This window comes from Trachurus trachurus (assembly GCF_905171665.1).
Source record: "Trachurus trachurus genome assembly, chromosome: 15".
Classification (NCBI taxonomy): Eukaryota; Metazoa; Chordata; class Actinopteri; order Carangiformes; family Carangidae; genus Trachurus; species Trachurus trachurus.
In genome coordinates, this window is record NC_139906.1 from 1,038,683 (window position 1) to 1,065,910 (window position 27,228).

At 40.4% G+C, this 27,228-nt stretch overlaps 1 protein-coding gene across 1 annotated transcript; it reads right to left on the reverse strand.

The window, feature by feature from the left end:
- Positions 1–4,639: 4,639 nt before the first annotated feature.
- Positions 4,640–25,343, reverse strand: LOC310997917 (glutamate dehydrogenase, mitochondrial-like). The gene is made up of 13 exons (XM_083987758.1): positions 24,783–25,343; positions 17,443–17,523; positions 17,283–17,338; positions 13,213–13,276; positions 12,112–12,206; positions 11,183–11,362; positions 10,224–10,361; positions 8,731–8,868; positions 8,541–8,621; positions 7,726–7,849; positions 6,784–6,875; positions 5,415–5,477; positions 4,640–4,909 (listed from the first exon to the last, which is right to left on the reverse strand). Exons 1-13 carry the CDS (start codon positions 25,201–25,203, stop codon positions 4,790–4,792), a joined length of 1,653 nt encoding a protein of 550 aa, XP_083843884.1. The 5' UTR covers positions 25,204–25,343; the 3' UTR covers positions 4,640–4,789.
- Positions 25,344–27,228: the final 1,885 nt, after the last annotated feature.

Here is a 27,228-nt window from a genome sequence, read left to right on the forward strand (position 1 = left end):
GAAAAGAAAACAAAGGAAAACAAAACAAACAAAAATGGGGAAATAAAATCAGAACTGAAATAAAAAGGAACCAGATGATACACATTCCAGTAAAAACAACAGAAAATAAAAGACAAAAACACAGAGCAGAATTTAAATGAGTGATAATTATCATCATCATCATCATCATCATCATCATCCTAATTCATATATCTTATGCCTATATATAAGTTAGGATAGCCTTTATAAAATGACTTTAGTTTGAGCTTCAGTCTGGTCAGAAAATCACATGACAATATATTTAATACTTAGATGTGGTGTGTGTGTGTGTGTGTGTGTGTGTGTGTGTGTGTGTGTGTGTGTGTGTGTGTGTGTGCGTGTGCCTACCAATGTGTCCCCTGAGCATGTATGTAGGCCTAGATGTGTATGTGATAGGCTACTGTTTTGACTTTGCTTTGTTTTGTCTTGTTTTAAATTTGCACTTTTTAAAAATTGTTTGCACTATTATTGCATTGTATTATAAGCGCTGAGTTTGCCCTGGGCATGAAATGCTCTTTATAAATAAAATTGAATTGAATAGACAAAAAGTAGGCTATTAATTGAAGACCCACGTAGCTACCCTTTAAAATGATCTTCCCCTGCCATAAAGTAAACTAGACTAAAGGAGACTACGTATCAAAATAAAACTTCTCTGTCTGAACTCTTCACTTTGTTTTCCTGCAGCTCTGTTATAATAAAGGGCTTTTATTTTGACAGTCGCCCCAGCTAACCGGAAGCCACGTCTCCGCTGTCCTCCAGCGACCTGACGCAGCTCGGCCCTGTTGCCATGGCGACCGCTGGGCTGTCAGTCAGGGCGGAAAGCCCCCGAAGCTGGAGGGGAATTCCGGCGCCATGCGGCGGATGCTGCTCGCTGATTGGTCGGATGCTGCTCGCTGATTGGTCGGACGCAGAGAGGAGGGAAACCCCGCCCCCCCCCTTCGCTCGGAGAGACTCAATGAAACATTATAAACAAACTGTTTCATAACATTAAGAATAAAGTCAAATACATGTTTTAATAGGGGGAAATTTAATATTTTTTGTACAAAAATAACATATTTCATAACAACTAAAAGTTAAAATGTGATTTATTAATGAAGCAGTTTGGGAGAAATGTTTCTGAAGTTAATGTTTGATTATGAAATCGTTTTTTTCTGTCTCTTTCATTAAATGAAAACTAAGTAAAATACAAAAAAAGGTCAAATTAATGAGAGAATTCATAATTCACTGTAATTTCCCAGTATATCTATCTATCTATCTATCTATCTATCTATCTATCTATCTATCTATCTATCTATCTATCTATCTATCAAAAAATGAATCCTGCAAACAATAAAAACTCAAAATACAGTATATAAATAAAAAATAAAAGTCAGTTTTCTATTGATTTAATGAAGCAGTTTGGGAGAGATATGTCTTAATGTTTGGTGTTATAAAATAGTTTTTACAAAAAGTCAAACTATGAAAGAATTAATAATGAAATATAAAAAACTAATTCTCTAAACAATAAAAAGTTCTTATGTATAAATAAAAAAGTAAAAATGTGTTTTTAATTGATTTAATGAAGCGGTTTGTGAGATGTTTCCAGGTAGATTTACATTTTCTTTCTCAGCACTTCCTGGTTTTATTTAATCATTAATTAATCAATAATGAATCAAATCAACAGTTTTCCATATGATGAGTTTATTTTTGGTTCACATGTGATTACACATCAGTAATATTTGCATAGTTTTTGGTGAGAAACTGAACAGCTGTGACATGTTGAAATGTCTTTGATGATGATGATGTACATGAACATCTGGAACGTGTTTGTGTCCTCCAGATGTTCCTGATGTGAGACGACGACACACACACACACACACACACACACACACACACACACACACACACACACACACACACACACACACACACACACACACACACACACACACACTCATCCAGAGTCGTAACAGTTCAACTGCATAGATTAACATGAGTATTAGCATTAGCTTTAGCTTTAGCGTGAGCTGTAACAGAGGGTCTTAAAGGGATAGTAGCATTTTTTTAAAAGTGTGGTTGTATGATCTACAAATAGCCCCTAAGTACTTTAATTGCAGTAGAAGACTCTCTGCACTCCTCCCGTTAGCAACGCCAGCCCATAATAGCCCTGCCCAGAGATTTACAACATACATTGTTGTGTTTTTATTTGGACCTAATCAACTGCTGATCGGTGGGCGCTAACCCTGGGCGGAGGGATACGTGAGTTGGTTAGGTCCAAATAAAAACTGTGTTTTTCCTGGAAAAAATTATATTATAGTGAACAATGGAACTGTGTATTTTTTTTCACATAAAACCTCTTTTAGGCCGTGAAAATAGGCCGTTTCTATGGGTCTGTTCACAACACTGTATGTTGTACAGTAAATCTCTGGGCAGGGCTATTATGGGCTGGCGTTGCTAACGGGAGGAGTGCAGAGAGTCTTCTACTGCAATTAAAGTACTTGGGGGCTATTTGTAGATCATACAACCCCACTTTTAAAAAAAATGATACTATCCCTTTAATCTACAGTCAACTTCCTGTTGACTCTTCTACCTGCAGTGAAACCGGGAGACGACGGCTAAAGGAGCGGCGATGATGATGATGATGATGATGATGATGATGATGATGATGATGATGAGTGTGTTCAGTCGCCTGGTCACCGTTGCCTAGCAGCAGGTAAAGATGTAACAGACGAGTTGTAACTAAGCTGTAAACACGATAAATCAGCTGTTTTTTTTCCTTCTAATATTTACAAACTGATTTTGATTCGTTTCAAAGCCGAAGTGAAACTGTGACCAGACGACTGAAAAAACAAGAAAAAAAGAAAAGAAAAAGAAAAAAAACACGGAACGCTCCTTTAACCACGTCTCCGCAAAAAATATTAAAGCTCAAGTCCTGAGGCACATGTGCAGTAGAATAAAAAAATATCTTTACAAGCTCGTCACCTGGAGACAGTGAACTACACACGGCCAGAAGTCTGTGGACGACGCTGACGGGGTTTTATTATGAGTAGGGATGTCACAATTACTTGTTTTCACAATTAATCGCGGTATTAAACGCCACAATTAATTGATCGTAAAGATTCCTAAATACCGTCACTTTCCAAAAAAAGATTATGTATGAATATAATATGGCAGATATGCGGCAAAGTAAAAGGTAAATGCACAGATACTGGTCCATACGTAACATTGAATTGGTCAGTCAGTGTCATTTGTAATAATAAAAAAAGATTAAAATTAACTTAAACATTTGGTATAGATGACAATTAATGACTTATATTATTTCAAACACTTTAATAATTGGCCATATTTTAATAGATACTTTGTGTAAATAATTTGTAATGTAATTATATTTTGACTATATTTGATTTTACACATTAATTACAAAATTAATTAATGCATAATAATCATGATAATCGTAACACCGTGATTATTTCTCTGACAATAATCGTGCCTAGAAAATCTGTAATCGTGACATCCCTAATTATAAAATATAATAATAACATCTGGGTTTTTAAAAAAGATTCATGTAAAACAGGAAACTCAACTAATTAGTGTCCAGTGAAAAACCACCGACCACTTCATGTAAACGTGCGTCATGTAAAAGGATTCAGCAGCTGTGTCGATTGTCTCAGACTCTTCTCAAATAAAAAGGTTAATAAATTAGTGATTGATCAAACAATGGATTAACTGCCCTACTGCATTATTAATAATCAATAATCAGTAATCATTAGGTGACTGATGGCGTCCACACGCTTCTGGCCAGGTGAGCGTTGCAGGTCGGGACCGGTTGGTTTCTGTGTGTTTAAGGCTTTAAGGTGATTTGTGAGTTTCCAGGTGAGACGACGAAGTGACGAAGCGACGAAGCAGGAAGCAGCAGCAGAGTGTCGGTTCAACAGAACGTAAACAAGGTGAGAGAGGAGGAGGAGGAGGAGGAACTGTGCATTCACACCAAAAGCTTCCAAAGCGTTAAAAACACTCGAGGCTGTGCTTCAGACAAGACAGCTTCCAAAACGGCAAATATTTTCAGCCGCTTTGGTCGCTCGTCACGTGACTGACGTTGAAGTTCGATCGCACTGGTCATTGGGGAGCAGAAATACAAAAAAAAGAAGAAAAAAAAGGCAGCCGACGGACATCTCTATTCTGACAGGCTGCCGCCGAACCGCGTCATAGCTAATTACCCTAAAGTTAAAGCAGAAGTAAGCAATATTTTTGTGTTAATATAAGTCTTAAATAGTTGTATCTTCCGACAGCAATCACTTACATAGAGTGTTTGGTCTGAAACACGGGTCGGAAGTTACGAGTGGCCGTTATAGTGACTTTCACAGGTAAAACAGGTCGGAAAAACGCGAGTGGGTTGCCTGGAACGCTACAAAGTCGTAAGTCGTGACTTGAAGCTGTAATTTACGGTATTAAAAGCCTGCCTGGAACGCAGCATTAGCCAAAACCACCGGATTGCTTACTTCTGCTTTAACCAGGGCTCAACTTCTGGTCTGGTGACGCTTTGGAAGCTTTGGACACTTTGGTCGCTCAGTGTCGCCGGCTCTCTGAATTGACTTCCAACGTTTTGACGCTTTGGAAGCTTTTGGTGTGAACGCACAGGAAGAGGAGGAGGAGGAGGAGGAGGAGGAGGAGGAGCAGCAGGAGGAAGAAGAAAAGGTTTAGAGGTCAGTTAAGAAATCCTGCAGAGATAATAACGGAGGACAGGGAACAGATGTGGAGGAGGATGGAGGATCGTCTTCGTCTTCGTCTGTGTCTACGTGAAGATGAGTCCGGCCTCGCTGTAAACCTGGAACACCTTCTCGATGGCGTTGACGTACGCCGCCGTCCTCAGGTCCAGACCCAGGTTGTACTTGTTGGCTGTTCGCATGATTTGCTGCATCACAGAGAGAGAGAGAACAGATGATCATCTTTTGATCAATCGATTGATCGATTGATTAAAATCTTTATTTCAATGCAGTGGACACAGAAATCAAAACAAACTAAGTGTCCGTAATCAGAGAAAAAAAATAAAAAAGAATAGATAAAACAAAACAAAGCAAACAAAAACGACTAATTTTACTTGGGCCACACTGACAAATAAAAAAATCACAAACTTCGAGAATAAAGTCGTAAATTTACGTAATGTTATGACTTTATTCTCTTAAATTTATGACTTTATTCTCGTAATGTTATGACTTTTTTCTCTTAGGAAATGTACGACTTTTTGTCTGTGTGTGTGTGTGTGTGTGTGTGTGTTACCCTGGCAGAGCGGTGTGTGTGTGTGTGTGTGTGTGTGTGTGTGTGTGTGTGTGTGTTACCCTGGCAGAGCGGTGTGTGTGTGTGTGTGTGTGTGTGTGTGTGTGTGTGTGTGTGTGTGTGTGTGTGTGTGTGTGTGTTACCCTGGCAGAACGCTCCATGGTGAAGGCCAGACCGGAGTGAACGATGTCTTTCTCCGACGCTCCCTGAACACAACACGACACAGTGGTGAGTAGCAGCAGTAGTAGTATAATTATTATGGGTTGTACAGTAGTACCAGTAGTTGCATCATTAGTATCAGTCATAGTAGTACTCTCAGTATGAGTAGTAGTAGTAGTAGTAGTAGTCATAGTATTGGCATCAGCAGTAGTAGAACTGATGTGATAGATATGAGACTCTGTTCAGGCTTTAGAATAGAATAAAATATACTCAATACAATAAATAAAATAAATGCAATCATACAAACACAGTGAATAAAACCATGAATAAATAAACACAGTTGCAGTTGTAAATTACAGATTAAAACACAAGTTAAATTTAACATTAAACATTAGCAACGTGTTGTTGTTGTTGTATTGACGATAACTTAACTTTCACACTGAACCTCTTTAGTTCATTTCTGATGGTAAATAATTCTACAGGTGTTTATCTGTCTTGCACTTTTTTTCTTTTCTTCAAAACTTTATTTAAAAGTTCCAATCACAGTCAGAACATTGACCGTGGACTTATCTGTCTTGCACTGAGAGGGACGATCGGTCAAACGTCGTCCTGCTCCTCGTCACTGTCCTACAGTCGTCTGTCTTTTTAAAGATCTGAGACGTCACTTGTGATGTATTGTATTGTATTAGCAGCAGTATTAGTTACTAGTTACTAGTTACTTGTAATCAGGGTTGCAAAATTCCGGGAATTTTCAAAGTTGGAAACTTTCCATGGGAATTCACGGGAATAAAACAACCAGATTTAATGCAAGTACACTTTAATATCTATATGCTATTCCTCAATCACATGCACAAAGCACACTGCTTACGGGGGGGGGGGGGGGGGGGGGAGTAACATTTTACTCAACATTCATGTTTTTGTTGTTCAGTAAAAGAACTGATTGTTCATACAAGAATTAAAACTTGATAAAGTTCTACTGTTGAAATGTTTTTTAATTGTGTTATTTTGCATGGATGTCTAGCTGCTTATGACAAAACTAAATATTTACATTTATGTTTGGATATGATACAGTTTGTTTAAATTACCCCCAATTTCCAGTTAATTCCCATAAATTCCCATAATTCCCATAGAAGGTTTCCAATTTGGAATATTTCCAAAATTCCCCAGCTTAACTCTTCCCATGGAGATTTTCCAGAAATGTATGGGAAATTTTCCGCCCCTTTGCAACCCTACTTGTAATAGTATTAGTATCACTAGCAGCAGCAGCGGTATTAGTATTACTAGTTACTTGTAATAGTATTAGTAGTAGTAGTATTATTAGTTACTAGTAGTAGTATCAGTATTAATACTCACAGAGATGCGGGCCTGGAACTCAGACGTGGGGACGACGGGGATGGCGCCACCGTGTTTCCCAAACTTCCTCTCCAGACTCTCCTGGACCGACACTGAGGACAGACAGGGAGGGAGGGGAAGGGGGAGGGGTTAGAGCAGTGTTACTCGTTGCGCGGATCGCGAGCCACATGCGGCTCATCAAGCTATAACTGGTGGCTCGCATGGTAGCTTCCTATGTGGTAACACAGCCAATACATTTTTTCTAATGTGCTACATAAACATACAACACTGCACTACAAAAACACAAACATCCGAATTATACTTCTCCCTTCACCCAAATAATGAAGGTGAAAGGAAGTATTTTAAGCCTTAGCCTAATCAGAGACGTTCTAATATTGGCCTAATGGTGATCCCTAAAGGGGGCATTGTCAAACCTGGCAACGCAGCCCGCAGGCCTTGTGGCTTTGTTTACAACACTTGACCACAGCTCACGTTTGCAGGTAGGCTACGTTAGCTCCGTTAGCTCCGCTAGCCAGCGTGATGGACCGTTTTTAACAAGAAAAAGTGGGCAGACACATTTTTATTTGTTCGGCATGAACCCTCTGTGTTTAATATGCAACAAACCCTCACTGTGATTGACAACAAACTACATGAAGAAAGTCAAGGACATGCTCAGCTTCCCCTCATCCCAGTATTAAGGTAAATATGGTCTTAAATGAAAATGTATTGGCTGTGTTGTTTCTTTTTTTGTGGGATGTCCAATTTATATGTAGAAATGCACATTTGTAAAAGTGACTTAGTATGTTGTCGCAAAAGTGGCTCTCCCCTTGATTTTGCACTGCCCATGTGGCTCTTGTGAAAAAAATAGTGAGGATCACTGGGTTAGATTGTCATGGCGACCAGGCCATCCCAGCCTCGGTGGGGGGTCAGGTCGTCATGGCGACAGGTGGTAGTAGGACTCACTGAGCAGGTGGTAGTTGGAGTCTCTCTCGTACTTGAAGGTGAGTCGACCGTAGCTGACGTGGTTCAGGTTCTTCAGCCACTCGAAGTAGGAAACCGTCACACCGCCGGCGTTCAGGTACATGTCCTATAGGGGGGGGGGGGTGACATCATAGTTCAGGTACATGTCCTAGAGGGGGGGGGGGGGGGGGGGGGGGGGTGACATCATAACTAACTCTTCATCATCATCATCATCATGTGAAATTTAACTTGAAAATGTAACTCATTTGTTTTATGGTTGTTCATATAGCGGTTTGGAAAGAACTTGAGAACTATATATTATGTAAAACTAAACATAAAATCAACATTGAGGGGAAGAACATTTTCACTTATTTTGAATTCAAAGAAAATAAACTATGTGCTATAGTAAACCTTTATATTTTATTGGGGAAATTCCTTATCCATTTCAATTCGATTGAAGTTGATTATTATTTTAAGTCTCTTAAAAATAATTACAAATAAGAAATGTTTATCAATACATAATGAACATACATTCAGAAATGTTCAACCAATAATCTGTCTAATTATAATTCTCTTTTATTGTTAATTTGATTGTTTTCTCTTTTGCTTAACCTTTGTTATACTGTCATATATTTGTAACTTTGCTGTTACTATTGTAACGAATGTGAGCTGGAAAGACTGAAAGGTTTGTTGTTGCTACAACTTTCAATAAAGTTGAAAAAAAAAACACAAAAAAACAAGCAGGATTTAACACCGAAAAAAAAAAAAAAAAAAAAAAAATCATCATCATCATCATCATCATCATCATCATCACTCACTGGGATCACCATGACGTTTCTCTCCAGGAAGATGCGGTCGGCTTCAGGCGTCGTCGGACCGTTGGCTCCTTCAGCGATGATCTGAAGGAAACACAGACGCCAGGTCAGAGCACTGAGGCATGATGGGAAAACAGCCACAGCAGCTGTGTGTGTGTGTGTGTGTGTGTGTGTGTGTTTTAGAGTGAGAGACCTTGGCTTTGATCTTCCGTGCGTTGCTCTTGGTCAGCTGCTTCTCGCCGGCGGCCGGGATCAGGATGTCGCAGTCGGCCTCCAGGATCGATCCCTCGTACGGCGTCGAGTTGGGGAATCCAACGATGGTGCCGTTGGCCTGGCAACACACACACACACACACACACACACACACACACACACACACACACACACACACACACACACACACACACACACACACAGAGGGCATCAGTTAGTGCAGCTTTGACCCTGTTCCTCCAGCAGGTGGCGCAGCGTTATCATTAATATATAAGTATTCTGTGTAGAGCAGCAGGGTCACCAACTATATATACCATATATGTCGAAGGGCCAGAATCTCTCTCTCATCGGACGTTCAAATACATTCTCATTTTTGCCTAATAATTTATATTTTTATATTTTATATAATATTATATTAAATATTAAATTTTTGTCGATGTAAGTCACGTAAAACTGCGAAAAATTTCTCATAGAGAATGAATGGGAGGAGGTCAAAAAACGAACAAATCAATGGACCTTTCGTACTGCCACTGCTGTCTACTGCTCAGGCATACTTTCACCTAGAGACTCCATTTAAACTTTAAACAGTAGACACAAGTCTTGTGTATTGGCGTATTACTCCACGTTTTGATAGGTCATATAGTTTTTGATCAATCCCTGTTCAATGACCATGATCATTTTTGGGAGAAATTATGAGATTATAATGGGTGTGTATTGGACGGAATGTTCGTGTCAGAGTGCGTGACATCATCGGTCAGAGTGGGAGAGAGCCCAGAAAAATTCTACATTTTTTCTCTTTCCACACTCCTCCTGGCCACAATTTACACTCTACACACATGATTTTTTCCAAATTTGTAGACAAACTTGTTCTGTCTCTCACAATGTGCTCAAAATATCAGAGAGACTTACAGAATTTTAATTGTCAGCCTCTAAGTGCGGCCACGTCTGTCTCTGCTCCTCATTGACTCCAATACAAAGATTTTCTGAGAGAAGCAGAACGGACCGATGTTTTAAACTCGCACGTGTCTCCAAAATATTTACTGTAGAAACACCAAATCGTACCAAATCGTTCAGGAAGTCCTTACAGCGATGACGGTCTGTGTTTTGTTCTGATAGGAGTTACCGTTTTGTCACAGTAAACCTAAATGCGAGAGCAGTGCAGAGGCAGAAAATCGCTCTTTTTCTCCACGTTTCTGTCTGTCTCAGCCTGGGGGGCCCCTATCGTCATCGGTAACCACCTCAAGTTGCCGTGGTAACCTCTGATCCTCAGGCCAGAGCTCGTTAAGGTTCATAAACAATCCACCTGGCGCTCGTTAACATGTTTTATATTATTTCGTCACGTGATAAAGGTTCGTTGACGACAATATTTCATCATAATTGACGAAAAGCAACACCATGAACCGGTACAGACCAGTTTGTGTGTGTGTGTGTGTGTGTGTGTGTGTGTGTGTGTGGTGCTGAACCGGTACAGACCAGTTTGTAGTCCTCCAGCTCTTTGGGGTCGATGCCTTTGGGGTTCCAGATGCTTCCGTCCAGTTCTCCGACGCCGACGCACTTTGCTCCGAAGCGATGAAGATACCTCATGGAGTGAAGGCCGACGTTCCCGAAGCCCTGCAGGCGGAGCAGAGGGCACGTTAATTTCCAAATTCCATACCTTTTCCAGACCCTGATTTCCAGACTTCTCGTTAAAATATTCATATTATTTGTGATATTTGAGTAAATAGATGTACATAATATAAAAAAGCATAACAGGTACCATTTGTTTTCATTATTCTGAATGTGTATGCCATTAATAGTAACCAAATAATTTCCTGGAGATTGTAGCTACTGTAGGTACAATAGCGCATACAAAGTAATTAACCCAAATGACTTCAGATGAGACCAAACCCAGAGAAGTATTAAGAAAAATATATTTCCATATAATAGTTTCCATTTTCCATACTTTTCCAGACCTGGGAATGTATAAAATCAAATTCCATACTTTTCCATACTTGCGTAGGAACCCTGACACACAAGCTTGCACGCACGCTTGCACGCACACACACAAACACACACCAGGGTTCCTACAGCTTAAGCCAACTTAAATTTAAGACTTTTTAAGACGTTTTTAATGCCGCTTGAAATGAAATTTAAGACCGACTTCATAATAAACACAAATGCAAAAAATAAATAAATAAATAAATGAAACACCACATCTATTACATAGGGTTAGGGACAATTTTACCCACTTTCCTATGTGATCCAAGGTAAAGTGACTGCTACATGAATGATTGGGGGAAAAAAGATTTGGGAGCTGGTGGCGGTGAGAAATTTAGTGTTGACGGCCACCACTAAATTCTCTATGTCAGATTGTTACCAATTATTTTGAGATTTGAGACTAATTTTAGACACACACACACAGACAGGATGGCGTGGAGGGGGCGGGGCCGTACCTGGATGACGAAGGTCTTGTCCTGGAAGCCCGGGCACATTCCCAGCTGGCTCATGTACGCCGCCTCGTTGATGAAGTTCTCGATGCCGTGGAAAACTCCGCGGCCGGTGGCGGAGATGCGTCCGTGGATCCCGCCCTGGCTGATGGGCTTCCCCGTCACGCAGGCGTGAGCGTTGATGTCCTGAAGAGGGAGGGAAAAGGAGGTTTTTATATACGCACATCATGCTGTAGGCTATTGAGGTGCAGGGCAATAAAAAGTAACGTAGAAAAAGAGAGGGTTGCCCGGCCGCACACTCTTAAAGGAGGTCACAGTGATTTATTTAGCACTTGCACAAACGTTTTCGAGTCATTCGGTCTTGCAAAGCAGACTGGAGTAGATCATGAGGATCCTCTGCACACCGATAGACTGAAGCAGAAATCATTAGGAATCAAATCGTTTTGAATCGAAAATCCATTTTGAATCGAATCGTAGCCCCAAAAATCGTGAGATAGTAAAAGATTCCCACCCCTAAAATACACAGAACTACTTTCTTGAGTAAACGGGAGTAGCTGCACTCTCTGCACTCACCGCGCATCTCAAAATAACATGCACCGATAATTAAAGGTGATGAACCTGCTGCTATGACTGTAGGGGTTTAGTTATGGTGAGAGGAGGATCTGACTAAATGTTGACCTGTCCCTTTAAAGTTAATTAATAATCTAAAAAGATGTTGATATATTGAGCTGGGATCAAACACCAGCTGAGTCACCAGGACCCTGACTGCAGGGACCAGTGGATTTCAAAATAAAGGTTGTGAAGAAGCCGCATGGCGCCCTCTGCTGGTACAGTAGACACAAGTCTTGTGTATTGGTGTATTAATCCACATTTCAATAGGTATTAAAGTTTTTGTTGGTCGCTGTGGGCGAGTGCAGGCGGACGCTCAGACTCACGTAGTGTCCCATGGTGGTGGCGAAGGTGTCGGCGATCCAGGACATCTCCCGCTCCCCGGTGCTCATGTCCGGAGCTGGAACGTCGATACCTGGTCCTGAACAAAACCACAGACAGCAGGTTACTAATACTACTACTACTACTACTACTACTACTACTGCTGCTATATTAGACCACAGACACCGAGAGACTCTGTACAGCAGCGGCTCTCAAACCTTTTTACATCAAGGACCTTAAATTATTCCATTAGTTTAGTTTTTCTCTATGTTGAACCACAGCGCACATACTGTAGCACTTTAACTTAAAGAGCTGCTGATCTGATCAGTTCTACAGACTGTTTTACTGACCTATTTGTGATAGAGTGGAAGCACCCTTCACTGTTTTGAATGCATGTTAAAGGTGTGAAAGTATTTTGTATGGATGTCTATGTATTGTCTTGTGTATGCAGTGGCTCCGAGCCCAAAACAAATTTCCCTTCGGGACAATAAAGTACAATCCAATCCAAATCTAAATTGACACATATTAGACCACGGACCCCCATTGGACCAAATTTAGAAACTAACACCAGAAATACACAAATATTTGTTCTGACACTGAATAATGTAACTTTCTTAGTCAATGTACGTTCAAATTAGGGCCACTGGCGTGAATTTTGGGGAAATTTTTTAGTGAAATTTCTCAAAAAGAAAGGATAAAAATTTCTAGAAAACAAATGGTAAAATTTCTAAAAAAAAAAAGTTTAAAAAATTTCAAATAAAAAATGAAATTCATCAAAAAAAGCTTTAAAAAACTCAAACTGGTAAAATTTTCTAGAGTAAAAATTCTTGAAAAAAAGTAGGCCTATCACAATTTCTCCAAAAAAAAAGAGAAAAAGTTTAAAAATTCGAGAAAATGTTTTTTTAAAAGGGAAAATTCGAGAAAAAGTCATAAAAAGTTTAAAAATTCTAGAAAAAAAAGTGTAAAGTTTCGAGGAAACGTTGGGGACCCCCTTAAACCCTCTCAAGGAACCCTAGGGGTGTAGATCTCAATCTATACTCAGATATAGATTCAGTTAATAATCAACTGTATGAAACATGTAGAAGAATCTCGGAGCTCCGTCTCACCGATGAAGCCTTTCTTGGCGAGCTCGATGGTGAACCTCCTGGTGATCTTCTCCAGCTCTGTGTCCTGAAATTAAACAAAACAAAACTTCAGTTCAGTTCAGTTCAGTTTCAACACTGTTAAACCTGAAACACCGGATGCTCCTGTACAGGTGTGGCCAGGTGTGTGTCCTGTTGGTGTTATCACAAAGCTCCTTTAATCCAATAAAACCCTCAGGATGTTTAATCAGCGTGAGAACAAGTTAATTAGTCCAAGTTCCTTATTTTCTCCAATACGTTGCTGCGAGATATTATTTTATAAACTACTGCCACAGCCCTAAAGGAACCACAGACAGTAGCTAATTATTTAACCACTTTAACACTGAAACTATGTGTCACCAGGTTTAGACGTCAGTGGTGCAACTCTGACGATCAATCATCCAATGGAAACAAGGCGAACCTGTCCTGACTCCTACACTGTTTAAAATGTCACACTTTAACCTTTACAACAACAACAACAGTAACAACACACAACACACAACTCTCTGAGCAGCATGAAGCCTGTGAGGTCAGACTGTTGAGACTACGGCGACTCAGCACGGACAAAAAGCTGCTGAGTCGGGGTGTTATGCTGCGTTCATAACAACTCCGAGGTCGGGATTCCCAACTCGGAAATTTCCGACATCATTGCGTTCACGCTGCAGGAACTCGGGAGAAAAAAAAACATGGCTACCTGAAGGAAGTTTGTCGTATTGTGGCTCATCGCTGAATATGAAAAATCAATGCAGCAGGAAATGATGTTTATTCTGGAGGAGAGGAGACGCTGCAGATGAGTGCACATATAATGTTACAGCCTTGATAACAGTTAAACCTTATTTCATCACATACGAGGAACACAATTTCACACCATACAACAATCACAGCTAAATATAAACATATTTCATACAGGCTACTGCAATACTACACAAAAATATGCATTCAAACCTCAACAAATAAATTAAAATGTCTAAATTCTAACCGTTTAAGATAGGGTTGTTGGGTATACCGGTACTAGAGTGGTACCGGGGTACTGAGACATTTAAAAAGGTACCATACTGGGCTTAGATGGGACCGGTACTTTCATTTTGTGCCGCCGGCAGCGGTGACGTCGCCGCGTGAAGTCGCCGCGAGCGAGTGAGTCACAAACGAAGCAAGGTGCTTCACCTGTCCATGTGCCTGTGTTTATGTGTCTGTGTGTGTGCGCCAGCGCACGAGAGAGAGAGACGGCCGCCACAGACTCGTTAATTAATGCAAACACTGCTGGTGGATAAGTTTCCTTTTTACCATTGGCATGCATTCTCTCTCTCTCTCTGTGTGTGAGTGAGCACAGCGAAGGAGCGCGACGCGGAGATGAATTAACGGAACGATATTGCGTTGATGGGGGGGTGGGGGGGGTGGGGGGTGTTTGAGTAACATGAACGTTTGTGTTTCATTCTATAAACTACTGATAACAATTTCTGCAAAGAAAACAAGTTGATATTCATTCATATTCAACAGACCACTAATGTTTTAATTTAGGAAGAGTTCAGATTAATATAGATGGAAATGTAATCCTGCAGCAGCAGTGACTGTTTACTGATTTACTGATGCATAGGTTATAGTTCTAAGATTTTCTATTAAAATAAAGCCAATAATGACATTTTGTGTTCTCTTTGTATTTGGAAAAGTACCGAAAAGTATCGAAAAACATGTTGGTACCGATACCGGTACCAACATGTTGGTATCGTGACAACACTAGTTTAAGACGAGGGCCGCCATGTTTTGATGTTGTTGTGACGTCAAGTCAGAAAGTCGGAGCTCTGATATGATACCCGAGTTTCCCACCTGTAATTTCAGAGTTCCACGCCGTTCAATTCATTTTTTACAACTCAGAGCTCGTTTTTTTCCGACTTCCGAGTTGTCTTGAACGCAGCAAAAGTGTGACGTAGCAGGTGGTTGTGATGTCATTAACGAGTCAGAGGCGTCAAGAACCGGTTTGACTCCTGTTTCTGCCTGTTCACACTGAACCGGGGTCAGAGGTCAGAGGTCAGAGGTCACCGGGCCTCAGAGCTGCACGTGTGAGAAAGAACGACGAGTTCAACAGAGAGAGAGAGAGAGAGAGCGAAGGTCAAGAAAACATGTGAGTGTGTGTGTGTGTGTGTGTGTGTGTGTGTGTGTGTGTGTGTGTGTGTGTGTGTGAGAGTGTGTGTGTGTGTGTGTGTGTGTGTGAGACAGAGAGAGAGAATCCCAGTGTCTCTCTGCCAGTTGACGACTCAGCGTTTCCTGCCGGCACCGATGCCCTGAACAGCAGATTGTGTGTGTGTGTGTGTGTGTGTGTGTGTGTAGTGGGGGTCAACAGTGTTATCAGCAGTGAAAGGAACACACACTGTCGGTTCAGGAGTGTGTGTGTGACACGTGTGTGCGACTCAGACTGGACGAGGCCGAGGCAGCAGCCGGTGATGAAACACAGAGAGAGAAGAGAAGCAGCACATCATCATGACATCATGACAGAGGTGAGGTCATGACCTGCAGCTTTGACTGTGTAGTTTAGTTTATTCAGTTATAACAGGGTTCCTACAGCTTAAGCCAAGTTAAATTTAAGACTTTTTAAGACGTTTTTAAAGCCACTTGAAATGAAATTTAAGACTGACTTCACATTAAACACAAATGCAGAAAAAAAAATAAAAACGTCACCACATACAGTACATAGGGTTAGGGACAATTTTACCCACTTTCCTATGTGATCCAAGGTAAAGTGACTGCTACATGAATCATTGGGGGGGAGGGGTCTATGAGTGAGTGAGTGACATCATTTAACAGCTGTGTAGTTGTGGAGAGGAGATGATAAACTAAAAAGGTCACGTTTGCTCGTTCGTATGTTTCCATCCAAAGTGATTCAAATAACTGGGAAATGATGAGCATTAAAAGAAATTTGAGTTCTGTGTGTTTCCATTAAAAGTACGGACTTTGGTGAAAACTACAAACTCGCACGAGTTTTCCACAGCTGTCCTTTCAAAATAAATGCATAAAAAGTCTGAAAAAAAAAAAAAACTGACTCGGGAGCTGGAGGCGGTGAGAGATTTAGCGGTGACGGCCGCCACTAACTTCTCTATGTCAGAATGTTACCAATTATTTTGAGATTTGAGACTAATTACAACTATAAAATACCACTTATCATGTGTTAACATTTTTAAGACTTTTGAAACATTGATTTAAGACATTTTAATGCCAATTAAGGCCTTGTTTTTAGATTAATGAATTCAATGCCTTTTAAGACTTTTTAAGGATCCGTAAGAACCCTGTATAGGGATGTGCACGGTTACCTGAGTACCCGGGTACCCGTGTAGGCAATCTTCTATCCAGTTATGAATTTATTATCTGGTTAACCTCGGCTTAAAAAAACGGCACGTTAGAGCAACAGTCTAGTGTCGGATCAAACTACATCATCATGCCGTGGTTCAGCTTTTTGTCGTGTTAAACAGTTTCGGATCAAGCAGCAACGTGATTTTCTGCTGTGTGAAAGCGTTTTTGGATCGAGCCTCGGACTTTCAAACCTTTTACAATAATCTGTGGTGGTTCCCTCGGCGACGACAGGTGTCATCAAGTCTGTGAGAAAATCTGCGGCACACAGAGAGGACTGCCCCTTTATGCCGTTCTCTCTCCTCATTGGATAAAGGTTGTAGGATACAAGGAAAGTTTTCTCCTGGGCTCAGAGCAGAGCAGAGTGACTGACAGACCCGTGTTTCAGACCAAACACTCTATAGAAGTGATTGCTGTCGGAAGATACAACTATTTAAGACTTATATTAACACAAAAATATTGCTTACTTCTGCTTTAAGTTCTACTAAATCATGACATTTAAGGGTTTTTAAATTGACATAGTTGGTTATGTAAAATTCGATTGATTTATATTTCTTGTAGCTCTCTTCTGCAACTTAAAATGTTTCCTCCATGTTGTTGTTTCTTTGTTGTTGTGTTCTCTGTGTGTGTTCAGTGAGTCAGACGTGGTGCGTTTGAGGAGCCTTGTGGCTGTGGGAGAACAGAGCGTCTGTCAGAGTGGTGGTGTGAGAACTCACTGAGTAATTCTTTGGGTTGATCTTCACTCCGGCTTTGGCTCCACCAAACGGCACATCTGGAACAGACCCACTGCATTACACACCACAACCACAGCAGCTGCACCGTGTGTGTGTGTGTGTGTGTGTGTGTGTGTGTGTGTGTGTGTGTGTGTGTACTCACCAACAACTGCACACTTGTAGGTCATCAGAGAGGCCAAAGCTTTCACCTCGTCCACCGACACGTCTGTGCTGTAGCGGATCCCTGAAACACACACGACAACGACAACTCTGAGTACGGTTTCTAGTCCAGACCTCCACAGGAAACCATTAAATCTTATCATAATCTTTTAAATTGTATAGTTTTAAACAAATTCATATACATTTTTATGAAACTGCGTGAATATTTATGATGCTATATTGAGGTGAAACTAGGGATGTCACGATTATAGATTTTCTTGGTCCGATTATTCGTCAGAGAAATAATCACGGTGTTACGATTATCACGATTATTATGCATCAATAAATTTCACAACACTATGAATGTGTAAAATAAAATATAGTCAAAATGTAATTACATTACTAGTCTCTTAATATAGGACCAGTTACTAATCCACAGGGGGAAGTGTTTGAAATATTTAAGTCATTAATTGTCATCTATACTAAATGTTTAAGTTAATTTTAATCATTTTTTTCACAATACAAATGACACGCTAACATTTAAATTCCTACTAATTCAGCGTTACTTTAGATAAATGGACCAGTATCTGTGCATTTTCCTTTATTTTGGCGCCACATCTGCCGATATGCTTCCAACATAATCTTTTTCAGAAACTGACGGTATTTAGGAATCTTTACGATCAATTAATTGTGGCGTTTAATACCACGATTAATTGTGAAAACAAGTAACCGTGACATCCCTAGGTGAAACCATGAAATTTTTCATTGGACGCATTACGGTAATTAATTTGCAACTCCAAAATCAGTTAAAAAACGTTAAAAAAAAGACTATTTTGGTAACAAACCATGAACTGTGCCACATAATAGACATAGTTATCTTTCAAATGAAAATGAACAATATCATGTTTTCATGAGTAGCCTATGTCCCTAAAATCTTCACAGACATAGTTTAGGTTAATGTGAATCACCCTCCTAAACACCTTCAGACATCTTCACTTATCTGATTCTTTTCTTGTTAATAAAGTGAAATGAACTGTGGATTAAACTCATTATAATCAGATTATAGAGAGAGATTACTGACAGTCGGAGGTCAAACCTCTCTGCAAAGATCAGCAGAGATGGAAAATAAAAACACACAGTTCTTTCTGCATGATGCTGCAAATGAGTGTGGAGCTGAGCCAACACACACCACTGTAAAAACACACACACACACACATCCCTATGAACACACAGTGCTGCTACTGCAGACACACACACACACGCGCACACATCCCAGTGGTGAAGACACACAGACAAAATGGCTGCAGCTCCGAGTCGAGTGGAAACAAACAAGTTCAAATTTAAACTGTGGTGAATTTTTATTGAGCAGCTGCAGGAAGAAAAGACAGAAAATAAACGAGAGAAGCAGGAAGAACAAAGAAACACGAGGAGGAGGAGGAGGAGGAGGAGGAGGAGGAGGAGGAGGAGGAAGAGGAGGAAGAGAGAGGGAGAGTGGAGGAGAGAGGAGGCAGACAGGGTGGCGTGAGGAGGAGGAGGAGGAGGAGGAAGAGGAGGTGAGTCAGTCTGGGTGTGGTCCTGCTACAACAGCCTCATTTAAAGAGACAGGACAGACCTGATCCACACCTACACACCTTCACACCTACACACCTTCGCCTGCTCTACAGGTTTAACACACAGCTCATCACACTGGACTCAATATAACACACAGGAGTCAGTTACAGTCGGATAAAAGTCATTTACAGTCGGATAAAAGTCATTTACAGTCGGATAAAAGTTAGTTACAGTCGGATAAAAGTTAGTTACAGTCGGATAAAGTCGGATAAAGTCGGTTACAGTCGGATAAAAGTTAGTTACAGTCGGATAAAAGTTAGTTACAGTCGGATACAGTCGGATAAAGTCAGTTACAGTCGGATAAAGTTAGTTACAGTCGGATACAGTCGGATAAAGTCGGTTACAGTCGGATAAAAGTTAGTTACAGTCGGATACAGTCGGATAAAGTCAGTTACAGTCGGATAAAGTTAGTTACAGTCGGATACAGTCAGTTACAGTCGGATAAAGTTCGTTAGAGTCAGATAGTCAGTTACAGTCAGATACAGTCGGATAAAGTCGGTTACAGTCGGATAAAGTTGGTTACAGTCGGATAAAAGTCGGTTACAGTCGGATAAAGTCGGATACAGTTGGATAAAGTTGGTTACAGTCGGATAAAAGTCGGTTACAGTCGGATAAAGTCGGATACAGTCGGATAAAGTCAGTTACAGTCATTTACAGTCTGGTGCAGTCGGATCAAGTAACATACAGTCAGTTACAGTCTGGTACAGTCCCAGTCAGACTCAGCGGGTTATTTCAGGCTGCAGTTCCGTCCCCAGAGTCAAGATACATATTTAATCAACATTCATTTATTATTATCATTGAGCCTGAGGAACCAGTGCTGTCAGCTCAGTGTGGCTGAGCAGAAATAGCTGCTGCTGAGTTAGCATCATGAGCATCAGGGCTAACAGGCTAACGGCAGCGCAGCACATGACTGACAGAGTTCAGCTGAACGGCTCCAAACTCACCACAGCTTAAACATGTTGTTGTGTTTTACAGTAACTGTGTGTGTGTGTGTGTGTGTGTAACGTGTTAAACCAGAGGGCCAGTCTGTCACACGGTGTCAGTCAGACTCTGAGCTGTAATCCTAAAATCTGAGACACTTCCTGGGATATTTCCTGTCAGTGTTGTCGAGGAAACGACTCCACACCGCCCACACAGCACTGACCTGAGTTCAACACTGATCCAGCCTGCAGACACGTGCATTACTTCACCTGGGTGTCACCTGACGCGGCTTTTATTTTGACACTTCCTTGTCTTTTAATCTCCATCTGTCCTGCAAGCAGCTTCGTCTAAACCAGCGGTACTGAAACTATTTCACATCAAGGACCCGAAACAGACACAAAATAGACCATGGACCCCCATTGGACAAAATTTTGACATTTATAACACCAGAAATACACAAATATTTGTTCTGAGACTGAAGAACATTACTTTCTTAGTCAATGTACGTTCAAATTAGGGCCAATGGTGTGAATGTTTGGAAATTTTTTTGTGAAATTTCTCTAAAAAAAAATTGGTAACATTTCTCAAAAACAAAGCTTTAAAATTTCTGGAAAAAAATTGTAAAATTTCTAAAAAAAAAAGTTTAAAAAATCTAAAAAGAAAAAAAAAATTCAAATAAAAAATGAAATTCATCAAAAAAAAGCTTTAAAAAACTCAAACTGGTAAAATTTTCTAAGAAAAAAAAAAATTCTAGAAAAAAATTTGTAAAATTTCTCTAAAAAAAAAGTTTAAAAAATGTATTTGAAAAAAATTAAAACTGGTAAAATTAAAAATAATAATAATAAATTCTATAAAAAGTGATACAATTTCTCAAAAAAAAAAAAAAAAAGTTATAAAAATTCTATTAAAAAAAAAAGGTAAAATGTCTAAAAAGAAAGTAAAAAATTTCAAGAAAGAAGTTTTTAAAATTCTAGAAAAAGTGATAACATTTCGAGAAGAAGTTGGGGACCCCCTTAAACCTTCTAGACTCGTGTCCATTGAGCTGCAGCGTCACAACCGTGTAGAAAAGGTCAATGATTCACCTGAAGGACAGGTACACGTCTACTGTGCTACACTGCAAAATAAATACTGTCAACTCTGAATGTAAAACCTGTCACACACCAACTCAACAGTTTAGACAACATTCTGATGTTCAGTGTGTGTGTGTGTGTGTGTGAGACGACCGCATGTTTAACAGATTGTGAGGCAAGAGTAGCATGACAACACACACACACACACACACACACACACACACACACACACACACACACACACACACACACAGAGTCTGCAGGTGACTGGACTCTCAACATTCCTGTCAGAGGAGGAAACTCAACCACGTTGGACCTGTCTGATGCCGCTCTCAACAAGCACAGAACTGTAGCTGTTACACAACCACACACACACGCACACGCACACGCACACGCACACGCACACGCACACGCACACGCACACGCACACGCACACGCACACGCACACGCACACACACACACACACACACACACACACACACACAGTCTTTCTATTGTTTATTTTCCATTCATCATTATTTTACTGCACCAGTTGTTTGTTGCACTTTTGAGTTCAGCAGTGAGAAAACTTTTCTATAAATTAAGTTATCATTTCTAAAATCAAACATTTAAATAATACCTCAAACTAACAAAGCACAACTGATGATGATGATGATGATGATGATGATGCTGCTGTGAGGTTTCACACTGTCACATTGTGAAATGATTAGATGTGTTGTTGGTTCTTCTGTGTGAAACCAGGAGGAGGTTTCAGCTGCTTATAGATTTTCTTGGTACGATTATTGTCAGAGAAATAATCACGGTGTTATGATTATCACGATTATTATGCATCAATACATTTCACAACACTATGAATGTGTAAAATCAAATATAGTCAAAATATAATCACAACAAGTAATCGTGACATCCCTACTCCTGACCCGACCTCGGCATCACAGACAGAACCAGGAGCAAAACCTGGTCTGATTCAGGTTTTTACTGAGCTTGGTTTTAATTTGTGTCAAGTTTCCTCATCACTACATTTACATCCTGACTAGGGCTGTTCGATTTTGCCCAAAAGTAAAATCTCGATTTTCTTCTCTCAAAAATCGATTTCCGATTCCGATTCCGATTTTTTTGTTAAATGACAAACTATTTTGTGTGCTGTTTGTGTCTTTTTAAATGGACCTAGAGTCTAATTTAAAAAAAAAATCTATCTATCTATCTATCCATCCATCCATCCATCCATCCATCCATCCATCCATCCATCCATCCATCCATCCATCCATCCATCCATCCATCCATCCATCCATCCATCCATCTATCTATTTTTTTTTTTTATTCAAAACTTTGTTTCACAATACAAAACAGTTTTTCTAAATAATATGCAATATATAAAGCACATCTGTCTGTCTATCTATCTATCTATCTATCTATCTATCTATCTATCTATCTATCTATCTATCTATCTATCTATCTATCTATCTATCTATAAACGTGACGTCAACTGACTGCCTTCCACTGATTGGCCAGAGCGTTGTCACCGGAAGAGTCGCAAGCGCGACGTCCGACCATACGTCCGTCACGAGAATCAATACCGCTCATTTTACAGTAAAAACACACCGACAAACTGTTGTTATTCTGTCACCTGAGTTAAATGTCTGCTCTGTGGAAAACCACGCGGCCCGTAATCGAGACGACACGGCTGTAGCCGCTGTTATATGACCACCCCGCCGCTGTGATATGACGGCCGAGTCGAGCCGAACCGAGCAGAGCTATAACTGTGTAGTGGAAAAGGGCTGTTGGTCTTTTCGGCAATGAAATCCTCGCTGGTCATAGCAGAATGCCGACATGCTTGTTTACAGTGTGTGGGGAGAGCAGTGGGAGAGCGTGATGAGAGGAAGGAGGCGGCAGACGGCAGTCATTACGGTAATTCAGCGCAGCGCAGATTCATGAACGGGGGTTTACCGTAATTACCCTAGTTAGAGTAAAAAATCGATTTTTAGGATTTCACGTTTTTAACATCGTCCTAGGCAAATAATCGCGATTACGATTTTAAATCGATTAATCGAACAGCCCTAATCCTGACCTTTAGTTGATCTGCTTTAATAAATAAATATATTGATATAAACACTGTGATGATGATGTCATGACGTCACCTGGTTCAAACATCATGGATCATCATGTCAGAGGAGCATTGTGTGTGTGTGTGTAAAGGTGTTGTTGCTGAGCCCTGTCAAAGACTCATTTCTGTTACGGTTTCAGACAAATAAAGTTTCTATTCTATTCTATTGTGTCTGTGGTTGTGAGTTAATAAAAGTGAAGTGAAGACAAGACGCAGCGATGCACAGGTTGAGACAACAGTGTTTGTACAGGAAGTCCAGCTGAGACTCCTCCCCCTCCTCCATCACCTGGATCATCCACTACATCACCTCACCCACTTGTATAAATACAGTTGTTCTTTTCTGCATCACTTATTCTTGTGTATTTTATGCTCATTCATACAAGCTGTACTTTCATGACCACCCACACTGTGCAATATCTTTGTCCAAACAACATGTATAGTTGCTATTTAAATCATATTTTGTACATAACAATACATAATATCTTAGTTTATATATGAAGAGTTCATTTGCAAAAGCAGATAAGTGCCATTTTGAAAAAAAAAATGAGCTGAGGCTTTGTAATTATTCTTTGCATAGTGTTGTTTTCAATAAAACTTTATTTTTTTGAGATAGCTGATGTCTGTTTTGTTACATCTCAAAGTCACTCAACTTTGGTTTGACTGATATCACCTTATGTTAAAAAAAAAAAGAAGATTCTAGAATTATTTTTTAAACGGAGTTATCTGCTTTTGCAAATGAACTCTTCATATATAGAGAGAGTTTTCTTTTTGTACATAGTAAATTCTCTATATTTTTTTATCCCTTAGGCTACTTCTTTACACATCCTGTACTCTTTACTACTGTTACAAGTGAATTTCCCACATGTGGGATCAATAAAAAGTCTTATTATCTTCATTTTAACAAACAGACAGAGAGCTGTGTCACTGTGGGAGGAGCTCAGTGTGATGTTACCTGTCCTTTACCTGTGTGAACCACTATCATCATCATGAACTGACACCGTGTTGACTTCCTGGTTCTGGTTCATAATCATATTTTGTACATAACAATACATATCTTAGTTTATAGAGTTTTTTTTGTATAGTAAATTTTATATATTTATATTTTTTATCCCTTACTTCTTTATGCATCCTGTACTCTTTGATACTGTTTACAAGTGAATTAGCCTATGTCTTACCATCTTCATTTCAACAAACAGATAACATAGGCTATATATCTTTTTTTTTTTATCATTATTATCCTGTGTCACTGTGGGAGGAGCTCAGTGTGATGTTACCTGTCCTTTACCTGTGTGAACCACTATCATTATCATCATCATCATCATCATCATGAACTGACTTCCTGGTCCTGGTTCTGATTGATAATAATTGACTTGCTGCTATTGTGCTTTCTATTTTTGTAAATGTTTTTATTGCCTTAACGTTACTGTGTTTTTATTGAGTGTATGTAAAGTGATGAGCCCTGTCAAAGACACATTTCTGCTACCCTTGGGGCAGACAATAAAATTATCTATCTATCTATCTATCTATCTATCTATCTATCTATCTATCTATCTATCTATCTATCTATCTATCTATCTATCTATCTAATAATCTTAACCCTGAACCGGTGCTGTGTGTGGTGCTGTAGCCTCCTCTCACCTCCCTTGCAGGGCGTGCGGTGCTGGCTGTGCTGGGCTCGGTAGCCCTCGATCACCTCCCACTCGCCGCCGTCCCTGCGGATGGGGAAGCAGACGGACAGGACGTGGTTGCACGGCTTGATGATCTGCAGGATGCCGCGGACGCGCTTCCTCTTCAGCTCGGCGCTCTCCCGCGTCTTCAGGCTCTCCACCAGCTTGTCCTCCACGATGGCGGCGCCGCGGTCGAAGAAGCCCTCCACCATGGTGAAGAAGTTCGGGTCGTCGTCCTTGTCCACGGCCTGGCTGTAGCAGCGGGACCGGGACCGGGACAGCGGCAGCAGAGAAGCCGAGGACAGCGGCAGCAGAGCGGACTGAGCGGACTGGCTGTAGCCGCTGATGCCGCTCGCTCCCCGGGTGAGTAGCTCTCCGAAGCACCGGTACATGGTGGCGGGTCTAGTCTGGTCTGGTCTGGGAGAAGTGAAGCACCGTGACACTGACTGACACACGGAGACAAGACGAGGAAATGAAGCGGTGCTAAAAACTAAAAAAGTTGTCCCGCAGCAGCAGCAGCAGCGGCAGCAGCAGCGGCAGCTCCTCCTTCCCGCCGCGCCGCCCCTTCCTGTTGAAACTACACCGAGCGGCCGCCATCTTGGTACGGGGGAAGCCGCGTCTACTTTAGTGATGGGATCGGAAGTTCTTTTGACTGTACTGAATCACTAGAATCAGTTCCTTAAAATGAGTCGTTCAAAAAATTCGTTCACCGAATCACTACCCCCCCCCCCCCCCCCCCCCCCCCCATCAATCGTGTACAGGCTGACGTATAATCCGTGCGCCTGCATTATCCAATGCGAAACAAAAAATTCACACTTTCATCCCAGATTTACTCAAAAAAAGAATTTTGCACAAAGTTTGGCCTACATCGTCTGAAAGATAAGTTATCACATTAATTTTATGATCCAGAGTGGGCTCAAATTCAGTTTTCTTTTCTGTACACCTTTAAAATCGCCATAACTCACTGAATATTCAACCGATTTTCAGGCCGTTTTTTTTTTTTTTTTCTTAATCTTTCCTTTATTGTCCACAATGTGGAAATTTGTCTATGGCTTCACCACATAAAACCACATTAAAAACACATGAAATCCCACAATAACACACATTAAATGAATAACATGTCATTCAATACACAAAGAAAGAGTAAAAGAGTGAAAAAGTAAAAGAGTAAAAAAGGCATTCGATATGAATGATTTCTTATATTTCCGTTGTTTTGGCAGCTCTATAGCCTTTCCTGAGGGGAGTTTTTGAAATTCATTGGCCAGGGGGCGTCTAACTGGGATCAGCCAAAATCCTGTGTGCTTTCCGTTCGACTCTGTCATCATAAATAGCCTACATCCCAGCTGTTTCTGCTCCTTCCCTATGATTTCATTTGCCATTTTTCATAATTTTTTGCCAAATTTGGCTCTGTTTTTTTATGTATTAACATACACTTACATACTCAGACACACACCCACGTGCATAAATATGCTAAAATCTGTTCTACAAGGGTCTGATCAATGTCTATGGTCAGAAAGCCCGTACCAAGATGGCGGCCGTGTTGACGCTGAGAAGCAGGAGGAGGAGGAGGAGGAGAAGCTAACGGCTAACAGTTAGCACGCTACACCGACAACAACAACGACTTAAAACTCCGTGAAGTGAGGACACAGGCGGCGGGAAACGGAGACAGGTGTGCGACAACAAGAAGAAGTCTTTATTCTCACAGTTCTGACTTTATTTGACTCGGTTTTTGTACATTTTTAAACTGTTTAACGCGGTTAAGCCCGCCAGAATGTAAACGAGTTTGACTTCCGGTTGCGGTTTTTACTCAAAATAAAAGCACGTGCTAGTAAAAGTGAAGATTCTGAGGGGAAATCTCTTTAGACATTCATGAAAAACAAAACAACCACTAACTCAGTTTGTGCTATAATTATGTAGCTCTTCTATTAATACATAGATGTAGATAGGCTATACTATAAGATATCATATAAGTTTGGTGTCCACTCCTCTTTTCTAATTAACTTTTAATACATCTTTACATTTAATTTAAAATTAATTCAGCTCAGAAAGTTTTCATTGCAGAAGAAAAACTAATAAATGAGCCTGTCTGAACTGAAATCTTTTGAGTTGAATTACGGTATTGAGTTCACTAGAATAAGATGGACATGTAGCCTAAGCACAAAATATAAACAAACTAGGCTGATGGAATGAGAGTCAGAGAGTAAGAATATTAATATTAAGTCAGTGTGAAGTATTTCTATTGCTATTTGAATGGAAACAATGTGATTACTCATTTTAAAAACATTTTAAAAGAGATGGTGAGGGAGGACGTTTGATTGACACTTTTATTTTGAAAGCTGTAACATTTTAAATTCCTCTTGGTTCATCAGTAAAGAGGATTTTACCAAGTATGAATCCTAAACAATGACACGTTAATG